The 19,511-nt window shown below is 42.9% G+C and overlaps 1 protein-coding gene across 3 annotated transcripts in view; it reads right to left on the reverse strand.

Annotated features, from left to right (window-relative positions):
- Positions 1-915: 915 nt before the first annotated feature.
- LOC149328426 (uncharacterized) overlaps positions 916-19,511 on the reverse strand; it is a 36,300-nt gene continuing 17,704 nt past the window's right edge. For all 3 annotated transcript variants that reach the window (XM_089561976.1, XM_089561975.1, XM_089561973.1), the window contains exons 2-6: positions 18,291-18,409; positions 13,763-13,880; positions 6,044-6,177; positions 4,446-4,545; positions 916-2,929 (exon numbers count right to left, since the gene is read on the reverse strand). In XM_089561976.1, the coding sequence (XP_089418102.1) occupies positions 2,707-2,929; positions 4,446-4,545; positions 6,044-6,177; positions 13,763-13,880; positions 18,291-18,348 (633 nt within the window). In that variant the 5' untranslated portion in view covers positions 18,349-18,409 and the 3' untranslated portion in view covers positions 916-2,706. The remainder of the gene's footprint in view (positions 2,930-4,445; positions 4,546-6,043; positions 6,178-13,762; positions 13,881-18,290; positions 18,410-19,511) is intronic.

Consider the following 19,511-nt stretch of genomic DNA (forward strand, 5'->3'; position numbering starts at 1 on the left):
ATTCAACTTTTTCCGAGCAAAAATCAGAATTTCACCGGCGCACGCTGTTCACGAAAATCAGCCATTGCAAAAACGACATTCACAAAAAACAGTCGTCACTCTAAAACTCTGCTTAAACTAGTCTGACCTCCTTCAACTACGGCACTCGGCTTACTGACTCTGGAATGTTCGTTCTATGCGCTCCTAGTGGCAAAACGCGGTACCACAGAACCTTTGCCGACCAAAAAATTTAGTCCGGTTTCTTTTGGGTACCCCCTCGTACCATGATGATGCGTTAGCCATGTGCTCCGAATTGGCTTTCTTCTAGTGCTTCATTGCTTATGTGTATTCATGCGCCACTGTTTTCTTAATGTTTGTAGATGGCTGATGTGCATGAAACATCGCATCATTGTAATGAATATCATGTTGAAGAAAAAAATCCTTCGTGGCGTATGTATTGCGTGCCCCATGGCGCACAGAGGACCTGAGTTCGAACTGCAATGCCGGCGTATTCCTTTTTTCAAATGGTCATTCTTGCGCGGACACGCTCTACTGATAGGTCCTGTACACGCCACTCAAGAGAAAGAAATGCTTTCGTATTAATGTTACGTACAGGATGCGTTGGTAAGCCCCAAAACACGAATCAGCGCGCATGCACTGGCATGGTAGCACATGGTAACGTAGCACTAATTACACTGCTGCTCTTTTAATGCTAGAAGTGGCCGTTGAGACATCAGTACGAAAAGTGAACAGCGGTACACATATCAAGTGTCAGCGCCGCTTTTTAAGTGCAACTTATAATAATCACTGATGAGGTGAGGGGAGCAATGTGCCTCGTTTTAAAAACTACAATTTCCTAGTATATTAGAACAACTTTTTAAGAGTGGACATAATTCAAGCACAACTGTATAAAGTTAGAAGATGTTCAGGCAGGTCTGGTTGTCACCTTTGTCTTTATTATGCACGTAATCAAATCAAATCAAATAGGCATTTATTAGGTATATAATGGATGTGTACATCAACATCAGTGTACAGGAAAGGGCCAGAAGTCAAGAGACGGTAACGGCACCCTCGATAAATCTATACTAAACTAAATTACAGATACTTATACCGGTACTCATACAACAGCAACAAACGTAATATACAAAGACAAACGTTTTGGGGATGCAGACGAAAGAGCTTCAGATTAGGAGCGCGAAAAACAAAAATGCATCACTAAAATAACCACGTATGATATTCCACGAAATGCAAGAACATGACAGAGCATAACGCTAACAATTTAAATATGCTTTAATAAAAGTCATGTACAAAGCAAGAATCTTAAAGGTAGGGTTGTTGGATATATTAAAAAACACGAAGTTTTCTGTAAATATTACGAGATAGAAGTTTCAGAAAATGATAAGGAAAAGCTGTTGCGCATTCTAAACTTGTAAAAATATTGCTTCTAGGTAATTTACGCGTACGCAAAAACATGCGTGATTTTAAACTCAGGGGTTGATTATTTCTTACAGAACTACACGCGAAATGAGCACTCCGTGTCTGCTAATTGGTAAAAACTTGAGGTAGCAAAAATTTTCCTAAGCTACAAGCCTAGTGCGGTTACTGCATTTGTTTTTACGGAGTTCACTGGCACATTCGTTTAAAGGGCAACTCCGGCGTTTTTGTACACCCACCGATTTTGCTGAAACATTCAAGGTAAGTTCCCCACAGTACTTTGTGGTGATTTGCAATTTTTAACCTGGTAATTTGGTGCCAAATTTCGCAGCAGTGCGACGTTTTGATGCAGCGCAAACGAATTCCAAAATTCCAATTTCGTTTCTTCAATCGGGGCGACTTTACGGGCAACCTTGCCTGCGTGACGTCACAGGTTGGCACGCTTGTTGATATTCGCTTCGCATTTGTTGAAGTATAAAACTTCGCACTTGATTTGGTAAGTGCAGGCAAATAATGCCCCAAGCGGCCGCTTACCTGTCTCCACTTCGGGCTGATTAACTCGCACACGATAAGTTTTGGGACAGTACCGATGACGTCACAGTTAGCAACGTCGCGACATCATAGTTTGGACAGAACTCAGTTTCGGTTTCTGTTTCGTACTTTCTGCCGTTTTAAAATAGCTGTACTCGGTATTTTGAAAAACAACTTTTGCACCGTACTGACAGGAGATGCGATTATCAACTCAAAATGTTCAAAAAAATGGCTGTGGCTTAGCTTGGTTAAGCCCGGTAATTGCGAAAGCAATATCCGTAGCTACGCCATGGTTCAGGTGGTAGTGTAGCTGGTGGTGGTGCTTGTGGTTAGACTTGTGGTGATGCATCGGTTATACAATCCAATCCAATGCAATCTAATCTAATCTAATCTTATCTAATCCAATCCAATCCGCGCGGCACGCGGCGGGCGCAGGAGTTAGGCAGCAGCCACCACGCGCGGCCTCGCCTCGCGACGGCACAAGTTGGAGCCCTGCTCTTGCAGCTGTGACGTCACACCGCTAGGCGCGCCGCTCAAGGTCAATAGTAGCTACCGCGGCCTCGCCACGTGAGGAGCTGAAAGTGACGGTAGTGTTGCTTCGCAATAAAAAAAAAAAACACGTAGTTGCCCTTTAACTGTGCAGTGCAAAAAAAAGAACTTTTCTTTGGCATATTCTTTCTATATAAAGGCAGCCTTAAGCGTGGACAATTGCTTCGAGTCATAGAGTATGAAGAAAGTTCACTCAGGCAACTGCTGAGTTCCTCAGCCATCTTGAATGCTCATGAAACTTATCATAAAGATGGACGCCAGAAGGGTTACGGTGAAGCTTTCAGGTGCGAGACGGGCTTGAGATGATGACGAGCAGCCACTCATCAGCGAGCCTGCTGTCTGCATACGCTTCCAGAACGCGGTGACCGCTTCGTGGTCGTCAGGGCAGCTCTTCGGGAACGTCTCTTCGGCGCACTTCGTCATTATGCTGCTAGCCCTACAAAAACGATAAGAAAATAATGCATTCTTACTTCTACCAGAAACTTCTCAGGCTGCCATACTTCCCTGAAAAGCGTTACAATTTGCTTGATGAAAAATAATCGATTAGCACCATCGAGTTTCTTACCGTTACCTAGAGGGAAAGGTCAAATGTTTGGGGGAATCCCCCAAGGTGGAGTAGATTTGTAATAAGGGAGTAATTACTCATTGGCATCCACCCGAGCGCAGCCATACGGCTACAAAGAAAGCTATACAGCTTTATCAGAAAATTCGAAGTTAAAGAAAAATTCTTCCTGGTCCGGGGTTCGAACCCGGGACCACCGCTTCACCGGAGCAGTCGCTCTACCAATTGCCATAACCGGGGCGGTAAGCTTATGGTAGGGCGAGAACGAATTGATCCGTAACTCGAAGTGGGAGGTGTGTTGGTCAAATGTTTAGGGGAATCCCTCACTTCGAGTTACTTCCAGTTACTGATCAATTCTCTCTCGCCCTACCATGAGCTTCCCGTCCCGGATAGCTTACTTGGTAGAGCGACTGCTCCGGTGAAGCGGCGGTCCCGGGTTCGAACCCCGGACCAGGACGACTTTTTTCTAAACTACGAACTTTCTGAGAAAGCTGTATACCTTTCCTTTGTAGCCGTATGGCTGCGCTTGGGTGGATGCCAATGAGTAATTACTCCCTTATTACCTAGAGGGAAAGCTTGCGCCCCTTCTATGGGAGTTTGCGTGGAGCCTCGTCAAGACCACTTAGTCACCATGGGCGCTCAAAGCATCATAGGCAGGTGAACTACCAACTGCAGAACCACAGTTTTTGGCCAAAAATAATGAAAAATGAAAGCTGTTCGATAACCAAGAATGTCCTAACATTTAATATCCTGTCTAATGACTGCAACAAATGAGCGGAAAAGCATGCAAATTCAAAATTTGCCCAAAGTAAGAGATGACTAGCTCTCTAATTGTCCAAGTACCGAACACTACAAAAACTAATATTTCGCACTTAACAGGCGCACTTTTAAAAGCAAATATGTTCTAAAAAAGTGCTGTTGCCTAAACATTTTAACAGGTTTTTATTGGCATTGCGGAAGAGAGAAATCTTTTATTGGCGTTGTCTGCTGTTGCGGTTTCGCTACTATGGTTTTTGCAGACTGCGTTCGCGCCAAAGTCGTCTGCGCCCACATGAACAGCGTTTTCGGAATGAAACGTCTTAGTAGTGACACTCCGAGTTCTCCGAAAAAAATACAACTGTCCCGCACCAAGTAGATCACCGCCCCATGATGATTTGAGCGTCCGTGGTGGCTGAAGTGCAGCGCCGCCAGCATCCCCTCTAGGTAATAGTAAGAAACTCTATGATTAGCGCAACAAACCGTTATTTTACGCAGAGGAAAAAAAGAGTTTCAAATGAAGCCTTTTTAGTTTGATGTCCTGCAAATGAGTTTATTTCGCGTACTGAAGGTTGTACCCTTAATATCACTGCATCCCTCAATACCAAAATGCCGTAATTTTAGATTTTCTTACTTGCATTCGTCGTCCTTTACTTGCTGAGCTTCCTGCGCATACTTCTGGCTGCATTGTGCCAACAAAATTATATCTAAGCAGACGACAACTTTCTTCATATCTGGAAAATGGTAATAGACTGTTATTAGCAGTTTTATTTCTACATATATATGACGAGTAAATGAACGGCTTTGACTGACACTGCATTGCTACACTACCGGTGCTATCAAGGATTATTGGCTAGAGCTTACCTCAAAGGTCCCCTGACCCAAATTTTTAATAATATTTCGAAATATGACGCCTGAGTTCAAAGGAGGCGGGATTTAGTTTTCAAAGCACAAGCATAGAACTCTACAATAGAAGAAAATCTTCCAAAGTAAAGTGAACGCTCTTACTGAATGAAGTGCCAGGTAAGAATGATATGAAATACGAATTCAATAAATGATAGCTCAAGGTAATTTTTCACTCCATACGAGCGCTATATAACCAGACTAGACACATGAGTAGAAATAGTAATGAAAAACGGAAAAAAAAATTTTAAAATGAGGCCTCGATTGGTACACAGTCTTGAATAGTAAAACTCCTGTGCCAAGCCGAAGAAATTGCCTGTATGAGACGACAGGTGTAGCACCAATGGGAAAGGTGCAATTAAATATAAGCATATCGAAGCGCCCCAATAGCTGCTAAATATTGTAAAAAGAAAGGTTATGTACAGGCGCGGCCATAAGTAAACGGAGCACGCTATTGCGTTCGAAGTGCAATCACGCTTTCTCCATTGGAAATGAAGAAGCGTTGTTTGTCTACAAGAAAGCCCACCAACCTCCTCTACCAGCATGCGCGTACGACTGCTGGAAATTTCAATTAGGTGACGCGTGAAAAATATTCGAACACAGTGGCGTGCTCCGTTTACTTTTGTCCGCGCCTGTACACTTTTGGAAGCCAACGAAGAACAATACTACGTTCGCTGGTAGAATGAGACGTGTTCCTGTCGGAAAGGAAAAAAAGACCCTTACAAGCATTTCTCTTTGCTTATGTCTGCATGTTTATTTCTGTCCAGTGATGTTTTCTTTATTCGATTATGACGGGCCATACAATCTGCATACGAATGGTGGAGGCCGGTTCCGTCGATAATTTTTAACTGATAAACTGATACTCAAAATGAAATCGAAAGTAAAAGACACTGCAGGTCGTACTAGAGGTCTGCTGTTTGGCAACCTAACTTTTATCTCTTTTTAACCTTTAATATATTCAGTGTTATTAAGCGTTGTTTATGTACAGTCACTGCCAGAAATTTATGGAGCGCGCTTCTTTGATCAAACTTCTATAACTGGTGGACGAGTAAAAGTTGATCTTTCTTTGATATTTATACAAGTAAACGACATTAGTGTGCAGGGGCACAAACGCATCACACCATCCTTATCTCCCTACGGGACGCAAGGGAGGAGATAGAATCGCTTCCACGCATCGTGTAATTCTTGTGGTGACTCCATACTTCGACACAATTTAAAGCTGTATGTAAAAGTTAAAAACTGCGTGGCCGAGGGTATTACTCATTTCGAGCAGACCAGTTAACTTAATGTATTCTGAAAAGATAATCGCACTAATTTTTTTTTACGCACCTTCGACAGTATTTTCGTCGCAAATTAAATCTCGAGACATTTTGTACCCATCTTCGAAAGAGCTCAGCTTGGCTTTGATATCTTCAGGGCAGTTTGCATGGTCGGTGTAGCACTTAGATGGCAATGTCAGCTTCCTGCAAACAGAAGTGAATGAAAGAAAGGATAGCATTAGTTGCGCCATGCACAATTTAGTTATGAACGTGGACGCATTGATTGTTCACCATCAAAGAGAATGATTCAGAGTTAAAAATAATATGCGTTAAGAAGTCAACCATGGTAAATGACACAGAAGTTATATTTAATACAACGAATTTCGAAGATGCACATATCTTTGGAACAATACCCAGTATTTTATAGAAGGCGACAGTTCTACACTTAGCCCCGCCGCAGTGGCTGAGTGGTTACGGCGCCCAAATCGAACCCGAAAGACGCGGGTTCGATTTGGGCCGCGGCGGTCGAATTTCGATGGAGGCGAAATTCTAGATGCCCGTGTAGTGTGCGATGTCTGTGCACGTCAAAGATCTCCAGTTGATCAAACTTTCAGGAGCCCTTAACTACGGCGTCTCTCGTAGCCTGAGTCAATTTGGGACGTTAAGCCCTAATAAACCAATCCTGTTTTACATCGTTAAAACATTAAGTTGGGCTAGTTGGTAACGGCTTGAAGGAATCATATTCTTAGCGGTAAGAAACAGACACAACACCAAGAGACACACACACAGGACACCCGCTAGACTTCAACTATCTTTACTGGACACTTGTACGACATAAATATGTATCACTGAGCACACGCAGGTGCCTCGTCATCCGCATTAGGTCTAACTACGCCCTCCCCTCTCCTGCAAGGAAATTATCGAAGCCTTTCGTATTCAAGAGGCGGGCGACATGTGTGTAAGCACTCCCTCCCTGGCGTTGGAAGAAAAAGAGATTGTTTATCTGCGCAACCGTATGCCTTGCAGGAGAGGGGAGGGCGTAGTTATACCTGATGCGGATGACGAGGCACCTGCGTGTGCTCAGTGATACATATTTGTGTCGTACAAGTGTCCAGTAAAGATAGTTGATGTCTAGCGGGTGTCCTGTGTGTGTGTCTCTTGGTGTTGTGTCTGTTTCTTACCGCTAAGAATATGATTCCTTCAAGCTGTTTTACATTTAGGATTTCAAGTGTAGGCGTCTTAGCATCGGTCTATTATCCAAACCTAACTTCTGAAATTCTGATGACCGGATACAGTACCATAATTCGTACAAAAACTGAGCCTGAAAGGAGCAGTTCTGCTGAGAAAGCAGCCCATCGCCTGTCGCATTACATCGTCGGTGGCTCATGGTTACTATACAGCGACTACATTATAACGAAAGCATGGAGCTTACAGAAGCTGCACCAGTTTATATATTCTGCATCACACATTACTATTAACAGGCTCAATTTTGTGGTGTGACACACAGCTTGCTTTGAGGCGCCTTCGACCTCTCTTCTCGGAACTACCGGCGGTACTGATTTAAGGCTTGCGCCTCACGATCATAAAATCCGGGGATCAAACCCTGGAGTGGAAGACAAAATATCTGAATCGAATCTGCAGTTGTCCGCAGCAGCTGAGAAGTAAAGCTGTTCTCCTTAACACCATTCCTTAAAAGGTCAACTTGAAACATGCGAAACCTTTCACGCATGCGATATAACACTTGGCTTAAGCCAGCAACGCGGCTGCGGGATATAATTTGGTGGCCATGAGAGCGTAATCTGCGGCTCATCGATGAAATAGAGAACTTTATGGAGCACAACTCAATTACTACGTGCAAAAGGGTTTTCTTATAGAATGTGCTGAAATATTTTAAACCTCCGATAGAAAGTAACCAATCGGGCAAACAACAAGAGCCCCCGCATTTTTTCTCCTTTTCTGAATGTTCCCTTTTTCAAGTGTTGAGTGCCTCACTTGAACCTTCTATGCTGCATTTCCCATTCAAAAAAGAGCGAATTCAATCTTCCTGTGCATGTGAACCACGGTAGGGCGAACGATTTCCCGTCGCAGTAAGCGGAACCTTGGGAGTGAGGCTTTGTTTGGCTTCTTCGTGGAGAGGTGCCGCATTCATGCTTTTTACGCATCCCTAATTTTCTTTTTTTTTTCTTGGTTGTCTGCTGCTCTTCCCACTATTAAAACACGGTATCTGCAATGGCACGAAATGGAATCATGAAAAAAATTCTCAAACAGGTGCATTTCATTTTCTAAAATAACACAAAAAAAGTTTTAAAATTCCCACAAATTCTACACTAGCATACAGAGCTGCCACTTTGGCAAAGATTAGTAGGATTTATTGTCTTCTCTAAGGCAATGCAGATATGATATTTTGTGACTGGAGATTAATGACTGCAAATTTCACAAGGAACCATGTCTACGAAAGGTACACCATGGTGCCTCATGTCCTCCATGATGGCTTGACCTTTAACCTTTGACATTTCGCCTTAAACGAGTTTTGTCGATATGGCGAAACTGTCAGGTCACGTGATATGACGTCAGCATACGACTCGTATATAAACGCCGCGTAGCCGTGCTTCTCTCATTAGCCATGGAAGAAGAGGAATCGGGACCGTCTCTCTAATCATGCCAGAGCTATCGCTCGACCTTTGGACATAACCTTCGTTAAACTCTGCCTAACTTTTTAGCTCATGGTCAACGACGGGGACGCCGAATTTTCTGCAACGTGAGCTCCTTAACCCTGCGCATTAAAAGAAGCAAAGTAATCATCAAGGATAAATCAAACTGCTTTCTCAGAACTGTCGCATCAAATTTCTGATAGTGCCTTAATTTATTTCTTTTTATTTCAAGAATTGGTGCTGTATGAATAAAGCAAGACACCTCAATGAATGTTTCTCCAAATCCACTTGACTCTTTGCTTTGAAGCAGTGCGGAGACGCCACATTCCTCGCGCTTTCCCACACGGGATATGGCAGCATCATTTCCTTGCCTTGATCGCAAGGAATGACTACTCCATTTAAATCGAAGTACACATCGGACATCTTTCAACATTCCAAAACAAAGCTTGGGAAGTCTGAGTGACGTGGTCAAGTTTGAGAGACACCGTTCTGTGAAGTTTAAAAGCGAACAAGTGGAAGGTCAAAGGGTGCGAATTTAAAGCAATTGAAAGTCGTGGCGCCTAACACTCAACTTGCCCACCTACCTCCCTAAGCATCGGCGGTCTGTGAACTCTGTCTAAGTGTTATTTTCGCGTCCCGCGCTCCGTTTTACGAGGTCTGTTAGAAAAGTATCCGACCTTTGGCCGTAGAAAAAAAACTTGCATAACTGGAGCGTTCCAAACCTAGTCACCTTCAAAGTAGTCTACTTGGGACTCCACACACTTCTCCCAGCGGTGCTGCCATTTTGGGAAGTATTCCGAAAAGGCCCCAATCGGAATGGAGTTTAGCTCAGCTGTCGTTGCAGCCATAATGTTCTTCCTTGTCTGAAATCGCGCTCCTTTCAATGGCCTTTTGATTTTGGGAACCAGCCAGAAATCGCAGGGGCCATATCAGGAGAGTAAGGAGTGTGTTGAACTACAGGAGTCTGGTTTTTCGCCAAAAAAGTCTGAATCAAGTGCGAGGCATGTGCGGGAGCATTGTCGTGATGGATGCGCCACTTTCCTGTTGACCTCAACTCCGGGTTCTTGGGCCGCACAGCATCACGTAGGCAACAAAGGACATCCCTGTAGCACTCTTTGGTCATTGTTTGACCCTGTGGAGTGCGTACTTGTGGTCTGCCACACAGAAGGTGCCAAAGAAAGCAGTCAGCATCACTTTCACATTGCTGCGCACTTGGCGGGCCTTCTGAAGTCTTGGTGACGTGGAATGCTTCCACTGTGACGACTGGGATCTGGTTTCCGGGTCGTACCTGTACACCCAAGACTCGTCACCAGTTATTATGATGTTGATGTTGACGAGAGCACTGCGCACCGCCTCACTCAAATGCTACTTCCCAGCGACTGACGCTATCGGCAGGCGGGAAAAAATTCGTGCATGCGCACGAAGGTTCAAGGTCACGTGATGCAAGCGCGCTTGTTTCATATCCATCAGGTGTTCGAAAAAAAAATAAAGTCGGATACTTTTCTAACAGACCTCGTATAATGTGTCAAGTGTTTTTACTGCACCTTCACAATCACACGCTGTGTAAGATACTAAAGGTTTTCTTCATTCTCTGAGCACCGTCAATATTTTGCTCGTGCTTCTACCTGAAATGAATTTCTCTTTGCCTATCACTGTTTGCGGTCACTGTTTGCGGAATCCAGCATGTCCTGTGAGACTTCAACACGAAGCTGCTTTTGCTCCACCGTGAGCAGCTTCGGCACGAATTTCGCCGCAACTCTCTCCATGGCCAAATCTTCGGTGATAATGGAATGTGCGGAAAAATTGCTCATGTCCACCTCTTCCTCAATTTCTCGGATAGTCACGCGACGGTCCCGCATCACCACAGCGTTCAGTTCGGCAATGACCTGGTCATTTCGGCATGTTGATGGCCGACCGGAGTGTGGCTCGCTCTCCACCGATGTGCGGCCATCTTTAAATTAATTGTACCACTGCTTAATCTGTGTGCTACTCATAGCATCTTCACCGAAAGCCGTCTGAATATTCCGAATGGTTTCCACTTGGCTGTCGCTCAGTTCATGGTGAAATTTGATGGAGTAGCGCTGCTCCTGTCACTCCGCCATTTTCCTTGCAATAAAAAACCGACGAGAGCACTGCGCACCGCCTCACTCAAATGCTACTTCCCAGCGACTGACGCTATCGGCAGGCGGGAAAAAATTCGTGCATGCGCACGAAGGTTCAAGGTCACGTGATGCAAGCGCGCTTGTTTCATATCCATCAGGTGTTCGAAAAAAAAATAAAGTCGGATACTTTTCTAACAGACCTCGTATAATGTGTCAAGTGTTTTTACTGCACCTTCACAATCACACGCTGTGTAAGATACTAAAGGTTTTCTTCATTCTCTGAGCACCGTCAATATTTTGCTCGTGCTTCTACCTGAAATGAATTTCTCTTTGCCTATCCTATTAATAAAAACAACAATAATCGTACTCGCCAACTGATTTTGCTAAAAAGCCTTTATTAACGGTGTATTAAACGGTTTCGTCGCAAAAATTATGACCTGGTAATTACGTTAGCTCGCTGCTGAAACTGCTTGCTTTCCATTTACTTGCTTCCTAACTGGAAGCAATCGAAAACAAAAAAAATACAAAGACAAGCCATGCGAAAAACAAAGCCTTCATTCTGTTAGTACGGCAGCACAGCTATTCGGGCCGCGGCGCGTGAGTGTGGGAGGACATATTCGGTGCAGACACAGATTGAAGTAGTACGATGTGAATACGAAGTTAAAACCTGGAATATTGCACTAAGTCGCTGTAGCTCTCTCGATCCTAGATATGTCAGTTGTAAATAAACCTTATAAGAGAGCGCAGATGAAATCTCGATTGCGACGCCTTTGCACATTGCATAAATTATGAGAAATTCTCGTGCAGCTGGATTTCTAGTGGAGGACGCTGCGTTCGCCTTTTTCTCTCTTTTCCTTTCCAGAAACTATCGCGAGCCTCAAGACTTTTGTTCGCAGGAACAGAAGCGCTTGAATAGCTGCGATGGCTATTCCTCTGGTCGATTTCATGAAAAAACTGTATTCACTTCGCTCCTCATAAATGCCGAAATATATTTTTTCCAGCTCGCTTTTCCGAATCAAAAGCCTCGCACAGGAGAAGATCGCATTCTGAAGGCATCTTTACGTCCCACAACCAGCGCAGGCAAGATAGGTCATCGCTCGCGTTAGAAGGTGTCAACGGCATAGCCCATTTCCGAAACTTGGACAAAATAAATTGGAGGAAGGGGAGGGGGGATAGGGAAGGTTCGGGGGTTATGACTCATGCCAGCCAAGTGTAAAGCAAAGAATGTGACCACGCTTGCTAAGCGTGGCAGTTTTAAGAATACAACGCCTAGAATGCGTGATCTTTAAGCGTATAGAAACAACACGCCTAGAATAAGCGTGCAAAAAATAAGGAAAGTCACCCTTGCTAGCGTGGTCCTCAAATTTTAGTGTGCTCTTATTTCGAAAGTTCGATATATGGCCAGTTTTGCTTCACGTCACCACATCTCTGCGGCTTCTGACGGTGTTGGCTCTACATTCGTTTTCTCATCTTTGTTTAGGACTCTGTACGAATATTTTAGCCAGGATCACGTTCGCCCTCCTATACAGTGTGAATCACTTATAGTGCGAGCACATGATCGAATGGCTTTGCAGCTAGCGCAGTGCTAGCTGTAGCTGTGGGCGCCTGGCATGTATATTGTGAACGCATTTTGAGAGGTTCCAGTAAATGTTACAGGACACTAGATGAGAGGTCAGCCCACTGAGTACGTCGGCCAAGCCGCAGAACTGCACTCACAAGTGTTCCCGCTATGAGTTATGTAGCCTGTACAACAGCCTTATATATTAAAATGTCAGCTTTAAAATAACAGCACTGTTTGGTGCCTATTTTTCTTCCCACCGTCTTTGTCTGCTCTCTGATACCGTCCCCAGGTTGGCTTTAATGGGTAAAAGGAATTTTATATTTTGCTGTGCTCAGGTCAATACACATCACCTCACTCCAAACCTCAGTCTCTTGTATAATGGTACTATTAGTGCGCAATGTATTCTCCCCATGGATTTTATCCTTCCCATTCAAGCTTCTTCACGTCCTTCCTGTTCATTTACATGCGAACAAAAGTATGCATGACGTTTACACTATTCTTCTCGCGGATAAAAAAAAAAATAAAATATACTTCTCAGCCACTCCTCAAGGCACCCTCAGTGCTTCTATGTTTTCTTTTTGTTTCTCAATCTCCGGGGTAATTTAAACATATGTATAAAGCGTTTCGCGTATATCGTCTGGATATTTTATATGGAGGTCTCTAAATTTATTCTTTGTTCCTTATCAGAACGAGTTCAACCTCTGTATTAGTACGAAAACATTTATCTGTTTTACGTTTCATATTATGCTCAGCCCTGCACCTTGTTTTCTTTGAGAGAATTTGTTTTCTGGGAGAAGTCGTTATTATTTTCTAGACCTTAATCTCCTTTATCGAACCTTTATCCTCCAAAAGCCTTTGACTTTCGACGACTTTTCTCATTTAAACTTCCACATTAAAGCTGCATTCACTAAATATGGTTCATGTGCCTATAATTGCCAGTCTTAGTTGCAAAGTTTCCTTTTCTCGTAAATCGCCAGCACACCTACGAATCGTACATGCGTAGTATACAACACAAATCACGTCTTTAACACCCGATGAAGTTAGCGTTTGGTTTGCTGTTTATTGAGAGAGTGATACCGCGTATACATCTCATTACATGAAAAACAAATACGTGCACAAAACCGCTAAACGTGTTATCCTGAATACATCCAGGCTGTGGTTGTCACAGGCATACAATTTTATATGGCTCCATGATTTGACGCCAAAGAGCAAGAAAAAATAGTACGTGCAAACTACTTTGCCTTTCTTTCATGTTCTGCAATGATTCATTGAATACAGATCTTCAATTTAGAACCAACGACTCGATAATCATTGCTTCATGGCTAGTATAACAGTTCTTTTTGTTTATGCTCAGTTGGCAGCCAGGCAATAAAAATATAATTAGTTCAGGAGCTAGTATACGTTTGAATCACCTTTTATATCTCAAAAGAATTTAGCTTACAACACTTGCTAGGCCATTTTGAACATTCTCTTACGCGCATGCCGCCGCCAATGTCTTTTTGATGTCTCCGATCTGGCCAGGTTTGGGCTGCATTCCAGTCCCTTGATGAAGGTTAGAGTAGCAGTCCCGGATCTCCTTCCAGGAGCAGGAAGCTAGGAGGGAAATTGGCAGCAAGGAACAGTCAGGAACAAAATGGCTTCCAAAGACGGACAGCCTGTGGGACTAAGTAACAAATCAATGTAAAGATCATTCAATCCAGAAAGCTGAAAGGCAATAAATCAGTCTCTGATATCATGGAAGTGCTTTTGTCAATGCTTTATGTCGACCTTCGACAATTTTAATGTAACCTTCCTCTTGCTCTGCACATCACATATGCCTCTAGAGCTCCTCATCACCTTTTATTACCTTCAAAGCAGCGATAGAGAGCATTTCCTTTCCCTTCTCTTGTAACATGATTAATAAACGCATTATATGAGACCCTTCTAATGAAAATAGTTGTAATTTCCTATCTAACCAAAATTATGACACACAATTTAAGCCGTAGAAAACCGTCTTCTAATACGAACAGCTGACATTATTGATGTGAAGAGGCTTGATTAGCTCCAGACTATCATCTACAGCTATAAACTGTGCATTTAAGAATGAACTTTGAGGAATGCTACAATGTTCCACATTCTCAGACAAAAGTTTACAATATTGGAAAATTGTAAGGTACTATTATGGCAATATTGAAGGCAGTGGTCCATTCTTCTGATGTGTCGCAAAATCTTTCTTTTAAATTGTTTCTATCGCTCGCATTGAGAAGTTAAACCAACTGCAGAAGACCAATGAAGAACGTTTTGACGATAGCGAGAATATTAATAGTAAAAAAATGTAAGCCTGCCAGTTAGAGATCTGGGGACATATTGATTCTTATAGTGAAATGTTACAATACGTAAAAAATTGCGTCGATAAACTCTTTCCTCTTCAAAAATGATTTTGTCCAGAACTGTTGGGTGTCTAAACAGGGCGTTGGATTTGACATTCCGGCGCCACTAACGGGCAGTAATAGACGTCGCAGAGAAGGGATTCGATAAATTGGAAACTGTGAATTGCGGGGTATAACGTCCCGAAGCGACCGATGGGGCTACAAGTGATGCTGTAGAGGAGGTCTCCCTATTAATTTCTACTACCTGGGCTTCACTAACGTATGCTGACATCGAACAACGCATGAACCTTTTTGCACTTTACCTACATCGAAATACGGCCCCTGGGACTGGGATCAAACCCACGACCTCGGGATGAGCAGGCGACCACCAAAGCCGCTAAGATACCGCGCCTGGTTACAGAAGATAGATTACGTAATAATTTCGCATGCCTGCTATATCTTACGAGCACTGATATTGCATAATATTCCAGCTACGTAACATTTTGCGGCTGGTTATAGTCTATAGACCATACAATAATTTCTCATGCCTGCCGTTTTTCATGAGCACTGATATTGCATAGTATACGAGGTATTTAACATTCCGTTTCTAGAGAAACAGAGTGCCCGCACCGGGATAATTTTTAGGTTTGAGCACTCCCGATTGGCGATACAGTTAACCTGATAAAATTTCTAAATTAAATCTAGTCGTGCGTAGCGACGGCTTCTATCTTTCCTGCCCGCAACAGCCCGAAAGTCAGCCCTTTGGTGAAACCTAGTGTTCCGATATTGAAAGCAGGTAAAACGTGTGTAGAGAACCACACCGTCAAATAACGAGATAACAGTTACGGAAGCAAAATTTGCGTTCCGTTATGTGATTAGCTGGACACCCGAATCTTCACAAGGGTTTTATCCTCGCTCAAGTATGGCACGCTTTGCGCACTTGCTACTTTCCTTTCAGTGAGTGGCTTTAACATAAAGTAACTGTTGTCATAGCAACCACTTACGCCTCAAAATGAAACTAAGTACTGGGTGGAAAAACTCGACTTGGCTACTTTCAACTCAACATTGCTAATAGATATCATGCTCCATTTTTCTAGTGACAGAGCGAAATAAGAACACTAAAATTCAATACATGTTATTTAATAGACCGCTTCGGGATCTTACACAGTAGCGAGACGCTGAGTCTGCTTAAAAATTACGCTCATTTTTCGACGGTTATTGCAAATATTAGCCTGTTTTGATCGAAAATAACTGCATCGGAATTAGCACGGGCCGGCAAGCACAATTTCTTTTTTACTACTATGGCCCCGTCGGGAGTGGGCATGAATTTGATTTACAGAACAATGTGTTACCGTACTGCTCTTCATTAAACCGACTGCCCTGAAGCTTTCTGGTAATAACGAGTGAATCTTACGAGCACACTGAATTTCGATTATATAATAATCAAACCAAAAAAAAATCCGGAGGGGACACACAAGATCCTCCTGAAGGGTATAACGCGGTAGCATACTGACTTAATTCCCACATATTCAGAAGGTCATTTTCTACTTTACGTTCATAAATCTCCGGGAGTCCTCATACCCCTCCTGGCGCTGTGGTGCAGCGGTTGAGAGATGCGCCACTGCCCTGCGATGGAAGGTGCTTCCAGTGGCAAGCCTTGTGTAAACAGGTTGCTCTTCCCGATTGACCAATCATTAATTTCACTGCCACCTGCTGCGGTGGGCAGTTTGTTCGCTATCCGGTGGGCAGATTGTAATGACGTCACAAGGTCACGTGATTTAGGTGGCCCATCTGCCTCCTAGGTTCCTCTCTGGAGACCACCGTGCTCGTGATTTTTCGCTCTATACTGCGCATATAGTTGCATAAAGGGGTCAAAACCTTCCGATTATCTTTAAATTTAAATTTATTCCGCAACAAAGAAGGAACGTTGCGAGGAGGGCATGTAAAAAGCTGAAAAAAACAGCTTCATTTCTTCGTTTATTACCAACAGTTTCGGACAGAGGACCGCAATTCATCAGGGTATATTTTCATTTAGGAAGTAGAATGGTGACGTAACACACACACACACACACACACACATATATATATATATATATATATTCTAACTTCTAAATAAAAGTATTTTTGTTTATAAATGCAAAAATATGTCTATGGCCCATGTTTAGGCCTGCTCTGGACTTATCCTGATGAACGGAAGCAGGTTGCTTTTGTTTACAGCAGTGACTGCCACCTTCTGCCTACTACATGTGGCGTTCCTCAAGGGAGCTTGATTCACCATTTTCTATTTAATCCTGGACATACCTCACTAACTTAACTGTCGCTTGAATGCCGATGACACTAGTCTCTCCATGAGTGCCCCATCTACTGAAGAGTTTATATACATATTACAGCTGTGCAGCTTTTAATGCCCTAAGTGGATGGTCTCTGAGAGTAAACATCTGGCTAACACTACAAAAATAAAGTTGTGGGATTTCGATTCGTAAATACTATAGCCACTTTGACTAGCCCTCAGGTCAGTGAGCATCGTGGGCATTTGTGGCTCCCCCAGATTTCATCCTGTCAGTTTTGGTGCATGCATTGTGTGGATCATGCCTGAGAACTAAACGACAAAAAAGGATTCACAATAAGCAGGCTTCCTTTCAAGATGTCGCAGCCATTTTTCGTTGTGCCTAGAATGGATTGGATATCAAGCTTTAGTTTTCATGTCAACAGTTAGCATTCATTCTGGCAGGCTACTCTGGTAACTAATCGCGATAACATAAAATTCCTCCAACAAAAGGCTCGGAGATATATTCTTGAAGTCTTTCGCAGCTCATACCGGCTTTGTGAATGTATAATATTCGCTATCATGTCTACTATGAATACCTAAAATTATAATGCTTGACGTTCTATCCCCTCTGTATATATTTTAAATCCCTTAGCAGCCCAAGAAGATAATATCGGCTCGTTTGTAATAGACGCACAAAAATTTTAGTTTGAGTTGTGTTTTGAAATAGCAGACACTATATTGCGTAATCGTTGAAAACTTACTCTGATCATAAATGATTAGTCTTCTATTGCTTTTATGTCTTCACTTGTGGCTTACTGTTCCTTTGGAAAGTTTCCATTCCCAATTTGCTTTATCATTATGTTGCATCACTGTTAAGCAAGTGGCGCAAATGTTCAGTATATGTGGTGTTATTATTGGGCAAATACCGCATGTCTGAAAGATTTCAGATTTGCTATTGTCCTAATGAGTATTCCCTGTTTGCCAAGGCATCCAAGGGCCCCAGGCTCTTTCAAGCTATTTGCTTGTAGCTTTCCACTTGATGATCTTTCATTTTAATTTAAAAAAAATGAACATTATATTTCAATCCATAGATTATGATAACAAACTTCCCGCTCAGTTCACATATTGTGCATTTCTGACACCCCAGCTCCCTTTACAACGGGGCTGGTGTCTTTTGCAGTTCAAGAATGCATTTTACAAAGCGTGAGCAATGCACATAACCGGAGCATGTCAGCTTAAAATTAGATTTAATGATGAAGATACGCAAACTTTTACTGCTTGGAACAGTTTGAATTGCCCTGTCTTTTTATTTATTAGTGATTGGCTTGTGACTGACTTAGTCCCCTTATACCAAAATGCAGAGAAAAATTCATTCCATTCACTCACCTTGTGCTGAAGCCGTGACAAGCAGCAGGGTCAGAAGTGATGCTATGGGGCAGATCATGTTTATTGCTGTCCTGATACAACCTGATGCCTTGGTCCTTTGGGATACGGAGCCGGCTGGCCTGCAAGAGAATCCGTATATCAAATTCCTCGGCACGTACTTTGTGCTACCGCTTAATTAACGCCCAATAGCATGTTTGTCTGGCGCATGCTGACCTGTGGTCGTAGTATGAGCGCTATCTTGCTCTGCCTTCTCTACGAGCAGATTGCGCAATGCCGGATGGAGGTGAGGCTGACCCGCGCAACTTTCCATCTTAGTTTTTTCGTCAAGTGACAGCTGCGTTCTTGGTGCAAGAGATACTGTCACTACGGGAGCTTCTGACAGCCGCGCCTTAAAACTATCCTCTGTTCACCGCGATCTCGCCATTGCTTCATTAAGTCGTCCAGACTGTTAGAGTACGTCTATGGATTGAAGACGATGTTTGAGAAATTTCTCTAATTTCACACTTTGTACAGAGATAACGCAGTACATCCTGTCACGTGTCGCCTGTCGGTTAAAAACGGCTACCTACCACTTTCCCAGTGTTGGTGATATTAAGAACTTCCAAGAAAATGTTTTTCTCAGTAGCTCACATGCTACATTGTTCATCTAATTTCAAGAAGTCGTTCATTTACACCGTAGATATGGTACAAAGTGATCTGAAATGTCTTGAGGGACCCTCATACCCTCTTTAACATGGCGTACAGCAGGATATAAATATATACGCTATATTCGCGCAATAACAGGCATCAACAGCTTAGACATTTTTATATATAGCACTTTTTAGACACATAGAGCATATAAAGTACCGCAACTGTCATACATGCAAAGAAAATACATTTAAACAATGCGTATTACATAATTACGTTCCCGTTTCCTCTCACTTCAACGCGGCACGAACTTCTCGCAAACTGTTGTATCTAAAATCTATACATAACGATAGCAAGTAATTTAACACATATGTCATTCTTAAACGAAGCATATGATTTCCGTAATCGCTGTGGAAAAAAGGAATAAATAATTTTTCTGCATTTCCGAGACCATTGGCCGCCATTGTTTGTGTGAGCCTGAAAACTCTGGACGATCACATTGCAGAGCTTTTTTTATATATCTGGTTGGTGATTAATAATCATACATGCTGTGAAGTTAAAAAAAAGATCTGGTAATGCGAAAATAGGGTATCG

This window comes from Amblyomma mixtum, chromosome 9 (genome assembly GCF_055824585.1).
Source record: "Amblyomma mixtum isolate Tamu chromosome 9, ASM5582458v1, whole genome shotgun sequence".
Classification (NCBI taxonomy): Eukaryota; Metazoa; Arthropoda; class Arachnida; order Ixodida; family Ixodidae; genus Amblyomma; species Amblyomma mixtum.